The 15,781-nt window shown below is 40.3% G+C and overlaps 1 protein-coding gene across 1 annotated transcript in view; it reads right to left on the bottom strand.

The window, feature by feature from the left end:
• Window positions 1-4,235: 4,235 nt before the first annotated feature.
• The window catches only part of LOC103180897 (protein ZGRF1), a 46,265-nt gene continuing 34,719 nt past the window's right edge, over window positions 4,236-15,781 (bottom strand). Inside the window, exons 26-30 of the mRNA XM_007897009.2 lie at window positions 11,406-11,540; window positions 10,477-10,741; window positions 9,355-9,503; window positions 7,197-7,285; window positions 4,236-5,928 (exon numbers count right to left, since the gene is read on the bottom strand). Of these exons, the coding sequence (XP_007895200.2) occupies window positions 5,682-5,928; window positions 7,197-7,285; window positions 9,355-9,503; window positions 10,477-10,741; window positions 11,406-11,540 (885 nt within the window). The 3' untranslated portion in view covers window positions 4,236-5,681. The remainder of the gene's footprint in view (window positions 5,929-7,196; window positions 7,286-9,354; window positions 9,504-10,476; window positions 10,742-11,405; window positions 11,541-15,781) is intronic.

Below are 15,781 nucleotides of genomic sequence, written 5' to 3'. Positions count from 1 at the left end.
GTTGTTTTCTTTTTGGAGGGGTGTGTGTGTGTGTGGGGGGGGGGGGGGGGGAAGAAAGCTTAATAAGAGCTAAAGCACTCAGAAGTGAAGAAACACACCCCCATCAAAGAAAAGTACTGCGTTTGATCTGATGTGGGTCAGGAATCCTGGAAACTGCAAAGTCTGCCACAACATTTTACCATTTCACTTTATATTCCCCCTAATATAGAGCCCGAGAAAGAACTCGAATTTAAATCTTGGCAGGTTCTTTATATATATTATATATATATATGATATATATAAACACAGACATTCCCTGCGCCCAGTGAATGATGGAGCCACTAATCGCTGAGCCGGGAGACAAATACGATTACTAGCAGAGAGTCTTGAGTCAGAAAGTCTCATAGACTTTAAGATGTTAATCCTCAACGTAATCCTTCCTTTGCCGTGTAGAAATACTGCAGCCACAAGAGTTGTTTTGTTATTTATATTGGCGTTTAATAAAACTCAGCCTGGGCTGAATAGGACCCTTACTCTTGGATGGTAATTAATTCCTTATTTCTGTGACCCAATTGTGCTGGTATAGAGGAGTGGACAGTGCCTATGGCTCTCTATCTTTGTCCAAAGACACAGCTCTCGTGCTTCAACAGCTATGGAAACTCGTTCTTTTGATGTCATTCAAGAGTTTTTCTTGGACATCTTCCACTTCAAGGGGCTTCTGATTTTCTCCCTCCCTCTCTCTCTCTCTCTCTCTCTCTTTTGCTTTTTTTTTATTAATTCGTGAAAGCCTTCCAGCTTGGCCACCTCAGTAGAATTTAATGATTTGTTGAAAGCCTTTTGGGGGGGGGGGGGAGTGGAGTGAGCATGATAGCTTGGCAAAGTCAGCTGCTAAAACCAGGCGCATTGTAACTAATCTCTTTTCCTCCTCGTGGACCAAAAGATCTGCAATATCCAGACAGCATCTCAACTCCGAACTGCTCTTATTTGCTGCACTCCGGTGCCTTCCGACAGCAGAGTTTTTCATCATCTCTTTCGGTGTCTCGAAATCCCATTTTACAGCTTCTTTTTTTTTTTTGGGGGGGGGGGGGGTGGGTGGAGGTGGTGGGGAAAAAAAAAAGGTATGGAGGTAGAATCATCGAAGGTGCTGCGATTGCAGCGTTACAATAAAACCTATTGCGGGTTTAGTTGCTGTGCGCTGATCCATGGTTACAAAACGCATCTGCTTGGGGTTGTTTTTTTTTTGGGGGGGGGTGTGTGTGTGGGGTAAATTGTGATGAATCTGTTGCAGCATTTGCAAGGAAAGACTCTGGAGTGAACCATATGGCCAGGGTGACTCGAGCTGGCCATGTTTGCCAAACAAAGAAGGGGATTGAGGAGCTGGAGGAAGGCAGCAAAGTCCTCTCTTTTTTTTTCCGGCTGATGAAGCTGTTGTCTGGAGCCAATGATCCCAGGTCTGGAGGCTTTATTCCCCCACTCAGGCTGGGGACGTGAGATGTCATACGATTAAAATCTTTCATATTTACCCCAAGTGTGCAAGGGCGGGCAGGTCTCTGCGGAGAGGAAGAGGGGGTGTGGGGGGGGAGGTGGGGGGGGGGGGGGGGGGGGGCGCATATGCGAGATAGACTTTGCATTTGAAAAGAAAAGAGAGAGAGAGAAGTGGGGGAAAAAAATTCGGATAAATGCACTTTGAATGAGGATTTGGCAGCATTTGCTGCCGTCAGGCGCTCATCGATCGTTGATTGAGATTTTAGGAAGAACAACGACGAGCTGATGTCTGGATTTGTCAAAGCATTGAGTCCCAGTGATCTGAATAGTCTTTTTTTTTTGGAGGAGGGGGGGGTGCATTTATCCACATCCACATACACATCGCTGTGAAGTATTTTAAGTGCGGACTTTCCGAGCAGAGCACAGGAGACAGTCACACTCGCCCCCAAGGTCAATGCAGCGAAATATAATTTGAAGGTCGATTTAATGAAGATGCCTTTTGAATGGTAACTCTGTGCACACACAGACGGGATGTTCACCGGGTTGGGAGACTGAACGTGGGAGTTATGACCGCAGCCGAGCAGTGTTTGTGCTAATAATAATAATAATAATATAATAATAATAATTATAATAATAATAATAATAATAATCCGTGCATTTGATATAGCGCTTTTCACGTCGTTTGTAGAGCCGCAAAAAAAAACTGTTACTGCAGTCATGATATTGCTGATTCTAATACTCTGACATTCATAAATGATATGGGAAGTTTTACATTTCTTTTTACAGTTCGTTTCGCAGGGAAGAGAAAGAGAGCGACATCTAGTGAAACTACAGAGGAAGTCACTCACATCTACTCACATTGGCTTCAAACAAGTTGATGTGCCACAAGATTCAGTCCAATTTTGAGAGACAAAAATGAGTATCCATCCATCCACCCACCCACCCACCCATCCATCCATCCACCCACCCACCCATCCACCCATCCATCCATCCATCCATCCAGAAGTACTTTTGATTTCTGACCAAAAATATGAGGGTTCATCTTGTTGACTGATGTTTCGGATGGAGACATCTGTTGAAGATGAGGAACAGTATTATTTTTGTATTGTACTGTGTCCAGTATGTTACAAGGAAATCAAATGCTTCGTTTTTTTAGGGATTTCTCAAGAGAAGCAGTGAAATAGTTTTTTTTAAATGATCCTCTAAGGGATGAGGGACTTCGGTTATGTGGAGAGACGGGCGAAGCTGGGAATGTTCTCCTTAGAGCACAGAAGGGTAAGGGGAGATTTAATAGAGGTGTTCAAAATGATGAGGGGTGTAGATAGAATAAATAAGGAGAAACTGTTTCCACTGGTGGGTGGGTTGGTAACCACAGGACATAGATTCAAGATAATTAGCAAAGAACCAGAGGGGAGATGAGGAGAACTTTCTTTTTAAACAGTGAGTTTTTATGATCTGGAATGCACTGCCTGAAAGGTTGATGGAAGCAGATTCAATAATAACTTTCAAAAGGGAATTGGATATACACTTGAAAAGAAAAAAATCTAAAGCTATGAGGAAAGATAGGACTAATTGGACAGCTCTTTCGAAGAACTGGCACAGGGACGATGGGCCGAATGGCCTCCTTCTGTGTTATAGGATTCATGATTCTCTAATAAAAAGCTCCAGCATCAAACTGATCATTGATCCCCAAGTATTGGGGATGTGACCGAAACGGGTTCTCAATGTTTGAGTACTGTGTGCGTAATGTTTATAATATGCAGACAATTGGCAGCCAGGGTTAACTTCACAGGACATATGTAAATATAGCCAAAAGTACATAGAGGCTGAAAATATGAAATTTCATCAAATGTAATAGAATGTAAATTTCTAAACCTTTCCTAGAATCTTATCAAAATGCAAAAGATTTGCGCTTCAAACGTGTGGCTAAGCATCATTGCTCATTTTCCAGTTTACTAGTGTACAGTCTGTTTTCATTATCGCAGTGAGTGAATCAATTACTAGAATATTTATTTTCCCCCAATATTTTCTCCTTGAGAGGCATTTCTATGTGTTCAGTAACCTTCTGGCATCTCTTCCAGGTAGTCAACAGGCAGGGCGAAACCTTGGGCAAGTTTCCTTACTCCACACACCTAATAATAATCCCTCCAAAACAAAACAATAATAAATTGGTCATTTTCAATCCATGACTGTTTGTGGGACACTGCTGTGCGCAATTGGCTGTCGCGTTTCGCCCACAAATATACGGTCAATTCACTTTACAGCATATTCTGTGAAGCGCTTTGAGACGTCTAGAAGAAGTGAAAAGCGCTATATCAAATCCAAGGATTATTATTATTATTCGTGATTCTCCTCCAATTCTTCAGGGATGCTGAGTCTACAAACTCCTCTCCATCATCCCCGCCCCTCCCTCCCCTACTTTGGCATGAGGGTTGCACCGAAAGTCAGCCCATGTCTGGCGTTGAAGGGCCATCATTTCAGTGGCAGTTCCCATGGGACGTCCACCCGACGTGAAATGCGCTTTACAAATGTAATTTGTTGTTGTTGTAGTTCCCGGGTTAGGAACACAGGAATAGATCAAACTTGGAACTTTCCTAGTCTTAACTTTCACTACGTGAACACAGACATGGAATACTTCTATAGACTAAATGTTATCTATTGTAGGTGGATTTCAAATTGCTAACTGAGGATGGTCCACTTCAAGGACTCTGCACAAAGAGCGGTAATTGGACATTTCTTTGAATAATTTATAAATCACACAATCTAAGAGAAATATATATTAAATTTATTAAAAGAATCACTTACATATTTTTCCAAAGTACATACATTTCAAGTAGCAATGAAAGATGGTGTATATTACCTTGTTTACTGGAAGTCATTTACAACACAAAAGTATTTCTGTTTAGTATAATCCTTTCATCTGATATGGCTCCTTTAACATCAAATCATCTCAAAGCGCTTCACAGCCAAATTCCGTCAAGTGTAGTGACTGTGTATTTATAGGCAATCATAGCAACCAATTTGCACACAGGGGTCTACTAACAGACATAAAGTGAATGATGACTAATTTATGAGAATTGACCAGGACAACACACTTTTTAAAAAAAAATGGTATCATGGGATCTTTAACGTTCACCTGAACAAGCATCCAAAGAACAGCAGTTCTGAAAAAGCAGCACTTCTCTAGTATTGCCTGGAGTGTTAGCTCCTTATGTGGGGCTTCGATCCATGACTTTCTGACATAAAGATGACAATGCTACCAACCAAGACAAGCTGACTTTTAGAAATCAACTGAATTAAAGTAGTTGGCTATCAGAACACATTTAACATTTTTTATATGTACATTTCATATGATTTGGCAATAACATTGGTACCACAGCTGTATAATTTAATTTGTTGTCAGGATCCATCAATCAGGTTTATTACAAAGTAAGTTAATACAATTTCCTTGACAGATAAGACAATGTTTCTATGAGATTTAAACAGCTTCATTTATTGTTTTCATTACCTGGGAAGAAGAAGGGAAGCAAACGATCATTATTTCTCCAAAATGTAATAATCTGAAGTGAACAATTGCCATATATAAAATTGCTCATCAATTCTTGGTGACTGTAGTAATTGGGGAGCCACATGACTGATTAAAACAGCAGTAGCAAGTAGATTGTATTTTCACCTCTTCAACCATGGGTTCAAACAAAATGCAAAACAATGGGATGAAAAATAAGAGCGGTCTCACCTTTTGCAGCAAAGTAGTGGAAGCCTTACTCTGGATCTGACCTATGCTGCCCTTGACCTGTGTGACAGCTCTTGATTATTACTCTGACTTCCCCAAAAACCATACTCCTCTTTCAAAAATAAAATAATCAACACTGTCACAAAACACATATGGTCGGACACGGTGCTTCACACCTACCTGGTTATGCTGTAGAATCTGTAGCAGTCAGACAGCTATGCAATTCAGTCAACTAAGAGCACTGTGCGGAGCCAATAGACAAGGGGTGGGCTGGAGGAGCTTGGGGAACCACTTACAATTATTTGAGAAGATTTAACTAAACATTTTTTTTGACAAAAGTGGGACTGCAGTTATCAATTTATATAATGTAGCCATTAAAATGAAATATATTAAATACAACTATTTATTATTACCATTATATTATTGCATCAGGAAATATGTAAAAAGAATACAATCTGGATAGACAATGTTTTAAAAGTGCTATCTATAGTGGGAAAGGAGGTAACAAGTCATCTGCATCATTTTCCCACATTTCGTCCATAACTTCTGGCTCCTCCATTTGATTAATGTCTATTATTCCATCCTGTGTCTCAATATCAAGCACTGTTTTGTTCTCAGACCAACTACAAGGTGAGGGAGCAGTCCTGGGGTCTTTGTTCCAGCTCTTTTTGTCCTGCCATTCAGCACAGAATTCCTGTTGTGGACTTCCAGTGCCCGGCTGCTCTTCTCTCCTAAAGTAATATACAATAAGTTTAAATTTAATCTGTTTTTGTACTTAATTTCATGTTTTTGAAGGCAAAGGACGTTCTCTTCGGTACATTCATGTAAACCAAAAGTTGAAAATCACCATTGCTCTTACAGATGGTCAGTGAATTTGGTCACAAAGATTTCATAAGATTATCATCCAAAGTATTCTTCTAGTCATAATAATCCTTGCATTTGAAATAGTGCCTTATGACATTGTCAAAACATCTCAAAGAGCTTCACAGAATTTACTGTAAAGTGTGGGTGGATGCAGCAGCAAATTTTGACAGGACACTGGGAGAAACTCCCTTCTCTTTTTGAAGAGTGCAATGGGGTCTTTAACATCCAGCTGAACAGTTAGATGTAACCTAGGTTTAATATCTAATCCGAAGGATAGCACCTCTGATAATGTAATACTGCTCCAGCACTGCATTGACGTATCAGTCTAGACTGCAAGCTCAGAATCTGATATGGGGCTTCAAACCACAACTTCTGTTTCAGAGGTAGGAGTGCTACCAACTGAGTCACGATAACGCATTAGAAAAGTCCTTGGAAAGGACTTTAGTAAGAAAGCTCTGTTAAGCCAAGAATGTGTGAGAGTAGTGGAGATGTAGCTATAAAGAAACTTCAACATAGAATGTCACTTTGGTAGATACACCTGATGCCAATACTAGCCTGAAGAGAAGAACCGAATACAGTGGAAGCCGCTTAAACCAGACACACCGGGGCTGAGTGGTTTGTCCGGCTTAATCGGGGTCCAAGCTTAACCAAAGTTCCCTTACCTCTTTCCACCCAGCAGAGCAGCAGCAGCGAGGTGCCTCCCTCTCACTGAGTGGGAAGCGGTTCAGTTAGCAGTGGTTCTGAGGTGATCGACAGCCTAAAGCCCCTTATGAATGGATGGGAACTTCACCCATTCACAAGTGGCTCCAACTGTCAATCAATCGCAATTTGACTCTTCCCATCTCCATCCTGGAGCCACTCGTGGTGCATCAGGTGATCCAGCGGTGACCAGGGTGACATTTTGTCTGGATTAACACTCAAACAAATATTACATAGGTTGGATGTCGGGTGAGGACATGACTCCTCTATGATGTTTTCCATTGAATAACCTGCTCACACTCATCGTCAAAACTTGCACATGAATAATGGTCCTTTGGGTGAGGTATTAAAACAATACCACAGTGAAGGATTATGGAGCTGAACTCAAATCAATAGTTTAGATGAAGGGAGACAATTAGAGGATTTTTTTTCTTACTCTGCAGCAACCTCCGTTATTGGGCAATATCCATGATGCTGCACCTCAGGTGCTGTACTTTCTTCAGCATTCTCTGTGCTTTTAACATCCTGTAAAGTGGAAAAGATATCTTACTGAAACAGACATTCGATTTCACCTAATCTTAACAACTGATTACTTCATAGTAATGATGTTATGAATAATGACACTATGAATAAACAGATGCATTGTAATTTCTTGCAGATAATAATAATAATCCTTGCATTCGATATAGCGGTTTATAACATCTTCGAGACATGTGAAAGCGCTTCACAGAATATACTGTAAAGTGAATTGACTGTATTTCTTGTGGCTAAACATGGCCACCAATTGTGCACAGCAGTGTCTCACAATCAATCATGGAATGAGTAACCAAAATTTATTATTTTTAAAAAAAATGTTTATTACCCTCCGGAAAAGCAATCCGTCAATCAACTAACAACCTAGAAACATAGAAACAGGAGTAGGCCATTCAGTCACTCAAGCTTGTTCCCCAATCTTTAAGATCATGGCTGTGTACCTCAAGCCCTTGCAATCTATCCCTTAATACCCTAACCTAACAACCGGATGCCGATTTACTGCTCGGTAAACATAGCCTTGTGGAGTAAGGAACTTGCCTTAGGTTTCGCCCTGCCCGGGAATCAAGCCCAGGTCCTCTCACTTGCGAAGCGAGCGCTCTAACCACTAAGCTACAGGACTCCACATATAATCTAAAAGTAACTATTTCTAAGTGTCTTGGTGTGTTGGACTCTTAGCTGGACTACAATTCGATTTACTTGACATGTAACATTACATCAGCTGACATAAAGGGATTGGAGTAAATATTCAAGGGTCTCCTGGACCAAATCCATTTATTTACTTCACCTCTGGGTAAGAGCCTTGTAAGAGCCTGCAGCGCCACTAGCAGGAATACACAAGTACTGCAGTTATTTTCAAAGTGTCAATCATTGTGTATTGTACATATTACTGTACTGTACAAAAGACATTTTCAATACATATTATGTGTATTGTACATATTACTGTACTGTACAAAGACATCTTATAAACCTTGTAAAACTAAGTCCTGCATCCAAACTTGCTCAATTGGTACAGCATCTTTTTTTTTAATCAGTGCAAATTAAAAAATATATTCACTCAGCCACTATACTTTCCAATTTCATTTCATTACCAACAGGTGCAACTTACAGAAGAGGGGATGTGTGTAAAAGCTATGAAACTACATTATGGCGAAAACCTTGTCTACAAATACAGTCATTAAAATTCACAGTAAATCCTGTGAAGTACATTGGCGTGTCCTTCCAATGTGAAAAGCACTATATCAAATTATTTTTATTATTAAATGCTCTACTGTGGTGCTGTCTGCAACATCCAGTTACTTTCTTCTCCTGTTTTCATATTACTCCCAGGTCATCATTGCCCAGAGTTCTATTCACTGGCTCCAATTGGAAAACAATCTAATGATGAAAAGTAGAGTGGAACAGTCAGCAGTTTCCTATTTGGCTACAAAAGCAGTCAGCACCACACTGGACAGGAATTACTGTAGAGTGGCTTCTTTGAGACTTTGATAATAATAATAATCCTTGCATTTGGTAATAATAATAATTCTTGCATTTGATATAGCGCTTTTCACGTCTTCTCGACGTCTCTTTCACATCAGAAGGACAAATCAAAGCCCTTCACAGGATATAATTCAAAGCAATGAGATAAGGCACTTTGAAATGCAAGCTTTCTTTTATCCCCATGAACAAGCACTCGAGCGCTCTGGGACGCTACCCTGCGTGAGGGGTGATATATAAATATAAGTTGTTGCTGAAGTTGTTGTTAACAGAAATGAAAAATGAAATGAAAAGTCTGAATGCAGTCTGATGCTTGAAATTCATATTAAATGTTTAAGCTGGCATGCATCACCCGAAGCTCAAGAACACCTTTCCCCATCGTTGTGCCGAACATCATTGCAGTGTCAACTCAGCAAATTGATACCGCAGGTCTGGAGCTTGAAGAGCACCAAGGATCAAAGATCAATGTTTTTCTGAATGCAAAACCCAATAAAGTGCACTTGAGGGACACAGGTTTCCTAAATGAATTAAATAACTAGTTAATTCATCAAAACAAAGACAAGTATCCATAATAAAATACTGACTTCAATGTGCTCTCGAGATTTGCTTCTAGATTTCAATTTTTTCTGTCCTCTTCGGGTCTTCTCATCAATCCTCTTGTCACCATAGGATTTTAAGATCATGTCCAGCTCCTGCTCGCATTGGTATGCATGCTTCAAGCCATTTTCTTTCACTGGGAAAAAATGTTCATTTTACTAATCTTAGTATACTCGTTACAGACCAGATCTGAATCCTTAACACTTTCTTTGAAAGCATCATTTAATGAAAGCGCTTTTAAAAGTACCAGTATGCAACCATTACGTGCGGCTGAGCTGAGATATAATACATCATCTCCAGAGGTTAAGGTCAGCGTTCCAAACAAATGGTAAAGTGAATCCAAATGACATCTCAGACCAGAAGTAGATTTTAACCAGCTATAAAGCATTTTAAAATAACGTAATCTAAAGATATTTATCCTAATAAAAAGGAAATGACAAGACAACTCTTCTTTTAAGCTTCGTAATCCCTTCACCTTCCCTCCTCTCTCGGTTTTCAAATCCTACCTGAAGACCTAACCTTACGCCTTAGGTTGAGGTTTCAATCAACATGAAAGATGTTGTATAACAACAACTTTCATTCAGATTTTCGAGACTGAGGTGTATAGGTATTTGTTAGGTCAGGGTATTAAGGGATATGGGGCAAGGGCGGGTAATTGGAATTGAGGTACAGATCAGCCGTGATCTTATAGAATGACGGAACAAGCTTGAGGGGTTAAATGGGCTACTCCTGTTCCCATGTTCCTAGGTAACTACATTCCATAGCACCTTTCACATTAGGAGGATGTCGCAAGGTGCTGGACAATCAAGGATTTGGACCTAAGCTGGGGATTCGGATCAGGTGGAGGGCAGTGAGGGTAGGCGTAGAAGTATGTGTATAAGTGTGCAATGTTGATGTTGTACAATAAAGTCCCTATTGGTAATCTGCACTAAGTGAATCTTGTCAGTGCAAGGACTGAAGAAAGCTGCATACACTCATGTCATCACTAATGCCAACTACAAGCAGTTGAATTGAAACATTATAGAAAAAAAATGGATGGGGGGAGGATTAAAAAGCATAAAACTAGTTTGCAAAACCCACAATATATCTGTGTCTATGAAACCGCTTACCTTCACAGTGATGAATAACTCTTTCCCATAGTTTGTTGCTCCTAAGGCAGTTCAGGTTGCCCACTATCTGCAAGTGTCTCTTCCCTCTAGTAAGTGCAACGTTCATACGCTTCTCGGAGTCTATAAACCCAACCTGATGTGTCCTTACACAGGACAAGACAATAATCTCCTTCTCCGCTCCCTGAAAAGCATCCACTGTTGATACCTGAATAGCTTTCATCTCAGCCGGCTCACAATCTGCAGAATTGTTGAGTAATGCACACAACTGTGTGTATAAAACAAGAATTGGAAATTAAACTGCTGAAACAAGTGGTGTTTATTGGAACTTGTGAGTGAGTGTGAAGGTTTTAAGGTCAATGACAATTATTGTAATACTTGACTGCATTTTTAGTAAATATATATATAAACACACACACATACACACAGGTACATATGATTAACAAAGCTAGTTACATTTTGACTTCAAACCAAACCTTTGTAGCCTTATTATAACCATATCCTGAAAATCAGAATGTAAGGGTCAGAATGAACACATGAGCACTTTGCTTAACCTTTTGACTGCTGCAATAAGAGATTGACAGTAGAAACAAAAACTAAAAAATTATAGTATGCACAAAACCCATTTTAATAAATGGAGTTAATAGGATATGAGAAAGATTATCCACCCAGAATACGATAGTCGTTGATCTTTGTATATAGTTGATCTTCAGTACACATTAAAGTAGGATCATCTCTGAGGAGTTATTTTCTTTCCACCCTCACCCCCGCCGCCGTTTGCATAGAGTATAGGCAAGTGCTCAATTATTTTTTAATGGGGTCTATAAACCCAACCTGATGTGTCCTCACACAGGACAAGACAATAGAGGAACAATTCAAATGCTGTAGTTTTCTACAGTACAAACACAAAACAAAAAAATGACATTTCTTACCTTATGCATCTGAGATTTGTACAGTGTTATCACCCCAATCATAGATCCTTCAATCCCACTAGCTATCAGGGACTGGATAAGTTTCACAGTGAATGCTGCTTCCTCAGAATTGTGAAAGCTACTATCTCGTTCCACCTAGAGGGAATGAAGTTATAAAACATTTAAAATTTGCACTGGCACTGCTAGTACTTGTGAGAATCTCTTTCAATGTTACATTTTTGCAGTTTATTCTTTTTTTAAAATGAAAATTTACCAAAAGGAATATAGTCTGATCACTGACGTCAGTATGTGATAGAGAAAATATTTTTGGAATAATACTATGAAGATTTTGTGCGACCAATAATAATAACAATATTGCATTCGATATAGCAGTTTATCACATCGTTGAGACATCTCAAAGCTCTTCACAAGATATACAGTAAAGTGGATTGACTGTTAAATAAATAATAAATACATAAAATTATTAAATAATTAAAAATAAATCATTAAATAAATGAATGTGAAATGGGTGCTTCAATCCAACCATGGAGAAAAGGTTCCTGACTGAACCAGCGTGTTCAGCAGGTTTTCGAATCTGCATCAAACATTGGTTAAATAATTCTAATAATTACATTTGATATAGTACCTTTCATGTCGAGATGGTGTCTCAAAGCACTTCACAGGATTGACTGGAAAGTGGTGTGACTGTATTTTTTGTTGGGGGCGAAATACAGAGTAAAGCTTCTGCCTTTCTACCAAACAACATGCCTTGATCCCAATCTTGAAATGTATAACTGTGCAGCACAGTACTTGTCCAGATTGGACTGTTTTACCCAATAGGTCTTTTACTTGCAGGATTCAAGATATATCTACATCTCTAAATCTGCTTTGGATTACTCTGCACCTGCCTGGTTTCCCCGGCATACCTTCTCAAATCTTGTTCAGCTCCAGGGAGACCCCACTTTGCCTCCCCTCTCCCCAATGAAGATTTGTTTTAAAGATATTTGTACTCATCTTATCAACCTCAAAAGGGTGAACGGTTGATTTAAACACAGAACCTACCAGCTCAAATGAATGAGCTAAATATTTTGTTTCCCCCAAGAGTATAAGTGTAATACAGTGTATTTCTAGTGCTTACTTCAGCCATCCTGTGACTTTTTTGGTGAGACTGCCAATCATGAGCAGTTTTGTGCTCAAGGCCACAAGCAATGAAGTCGAGACTGCCTGATGCATTTTGCATCAGATACTTACAGTTGACACAGAGAAAGAGTGAAATCAGATTCAAACAATAATGAAACAACAGAGTGCAAATTTACTATTCAGCTCTTAAATTGGAGCAATCCATCATTTCTACTGTTAACAGAAATGTTGCTTTCATTTATTGTTTGTTCTGAATTTCACACATGTAGCCTCTTTGTGCTTTTACAATAGCGTGTATTTATTTTAACAAAGTGCACTACTAAAGAAAAGGGTTGTCTTCACAAAATCCTCATGTGGTTTCAGGTCAAACAAACATACTGTACCAAGAGGTGTCTCGGTTGAGTAGCCACATTATAGCACCCAAACACTTTTCTAACATCTCTATTCATGTTAAAAATGCCAGATTTGGTCATCTTTTAGTCACGAAAGGTTTCAGCTGGGTAATTCAAAGGCTGAACTTCTGACCTCTGAAAGGAAGAATGTCTCGCAGTAGTTTTGTATGCTTTATTGCCAAGTGGTGTGTCTGTGCTGTGCGGTGCCATAGTGTGCGTGGCTTTGTGCCCATTTCCTCACATGGCAAGTTTCCAATCTCAATTTATGAAAGTGTGGGCAGAGGCAAACGACTGTCAAGTGAACTCCCACAGGGAGGAGGAAGGGCTGTAGATCAACCCCAGCCACTCATGCAAGCCTTCTCGCAGCTGGTTTGGGCATTAACAACAACAACAACAAAATTACATTTGTACAGCACCTTTCGCGTCGGGAGGACGTCCCAAGATGCTGGACGGAGTTACGGACCCGAGCTGGGGGTCGGGTTGGGGGATGGTGGAGGACATGGGGGGAAGCAGGGAGATCGAAAGCACGTTTTTGCATTTCTTCCTGCTCAGCACACAGATCTTAGCACAGGAGGGAGGGGGGGGGGGGGGGAAGAAGAGACTAAAAAAAAGTGGGAGGAAAAACAATGCATTTCTTTGAAACACAAACCCTGATAAAAAAAATAGTTAAGAGGCAATTTATTGGGTTTTCAGACAGGCTGCATGAACGACTAATTACTACAAGACAAGTAGTAGAAGAAACAATCTGAGGTGAATGTGCCAGAACTTTTGTTCTCCTCTTGTGCTGCTCACTGAACAGTTTGTAACTTTCCGTTGGAATTGCTTTTTTTAAAAAAGCATTTTTAGTGTTTTTAAACTCTAAGCTGTCATAACTGAGAGGAAGCAAAGTGGGATCGCTGCCTGTTCAGGTGGATGTTAAATTTCCCACTATTACAGAAAGAAAAGGAAGCTTCTCCAAGTGTCCTTGTCAACAGTCCTCTAGATTAAAAGAAATTGGCATTCATTTCATCACAGTATTGTCAAAAACACTGAAATGATCAGCAAGAGACATTTCCCCCTCTCTCCTCTCAGTAAGGGATCAAAATACCAGAAGCAAAGCAACTTCTCTATATTTGACATGAAAATCAGTTATGGTTTATAGTTTAATAAATGCATTTTCCATATTAAGCCCTCTCTGGTCTCGCTCTCAAAATCACAAATGAACAAGTGAGCAACCTTGGCATCTGGTTTAATCCTTGGCTCTCCTTTCTCCCTTATACTCTGACCTAGGCTGTTTTCCTCACCTCTGCTACATCACCCACTTCGATCCCTATCTCACATCAAATGCCGCTGAAAGACTTATTCTTGCCTTCATTGCCTGCTGCTTAAGACTTTTCTAATGCACTCCTTGCTGGTCTCCCTAGCTCCACCATCCATAAGCTCCAATTCATCTAAAACTCCCCCATTGTATCCTTACCCTTAGTAACCCTGCACACACCTGAATCCTCTCCAAGCTCCACTGATTTCCCAACTCCCAGCGGATCAATTTGAAGGTCACCATCATCTATAAATCATTTCATTTACTAGCACTTCCACATCTCTCTGATCACCTTTTCCACTCAGCTACCTCAGGCTCGCTGCATGTCTTCAGACTCTATGCTCTTGCATTGGGGAACTCCCTCCCTCTACCCTTCTGTCTGTCTTGGTTTCTCTCTAACTAAGTCCCGCCTTACAATTTACTTCTATGGCCTCATCTTTGTCCCCTCCTCCTTCCCCCCTCTGTCTTGCTGTATCTGACACGGTCTTTGTACAGAGTTCCAAGACATTATCCCACATGAAGGGTGCCATATAAATGCAAGATCTGTTGAAAAAGCAGGTAAATGGAAACATTTGGATTGCTCTTTTTAAGTCATATAGTGTGAAATTGCAGTCAGAAACCTGCGTTCTACCACCCCACTGCACAGTAGGTTTACCTTACAATGATGACTAAAATCAGTGTTCTTTCCACTGGGTCGTTGTAATAAAGGGAATAAAGACACAGCAAAAGGATTGCTATTTTTAGCGATCAGCGTGAAATAGACCCCAGTGTGTTGGGCTGTCAATCAACGGCGCAATAACAGCGCAATATTTTCAAAATGACATGCCCTTATTTTACTTAAATGCTAGATTCTCTCTTAGGGACCTCCTCCACACCCCTGTGGGTTTTTCTTCAATGCAGCTGACTGTCTCGGGAAAGGCATTTTCATTTAATTTCCTCAGTAATACCCTTGAGCTGGCACACAACACGCCCGGGACAATTCAAAACATAATGGCACTTGCAGACATCCTTCCTGCTCAATTAGCAGAGCCACAAAGCCCTGAGGTGTGATGGGAAAGCTCAGAGGTGTGATGGAAAGGTCAGGAGTGTGAATGATGTGGAGGATAATGGGTGAACGTTTAATTTCAGCATGTCAGACAGCATCAAAGACATTAGGACTGTTAACTATTGATTTCCCAACAGGTATTGAAATGGCCTTGATTAGCTTTGTATTCTGCAGCGAAACACGCTTCAGTTCAAGCATAATAGGTACGACGGCCGATCCGTCACATTTGCCAGGTTTGTAGACTGTATCGTTCTGAGAAGCAAACTGCAAGAATGCTAATTAAATGAAGCTACTTTATATATAAAAACTCAGTACATGAAGTGCACGAGAATGAATATCAGGTGTAAACGTTTGCGTGGGGTGGTGGTATAGACTCTTAAGGAGTGTTGGGGATTCTGGCAGGAGTTCAGAAAAGCTGCTGGTCCCACGAATGGCAAATTTAAATATTAAATGATCGACAGATGGTCAGATTGACATTGCGCTCTGCTGAGGCTCCTCGCTTCTGTCACCTATTCCACTGCCA

The sequence above is a fragment of the Callorhinchus milii genome, unplaced genomic scaffold (genome assembly GCF_018977255.1).
Source record: "Callorhinchus milii isolate IMCB2004 unplaced genomic scaffold, IMCB_Cmil_1.0 Scaffold1, whole genome shotgun sequence".
Classification (NCBI taxonomy): domain Eukaryota; kingdom Metazoa; phylum Chordata; class Chondrichthyes; order Chimaeriformes; family Callorhinchidae; genus Callorhinchus; species Callorhinchus milii.
The sequence above is the reverse complement of the archived record's forward strand: the minus strand, read 5'-3'. Positions and strand labels throughout refer to the sequence as shown.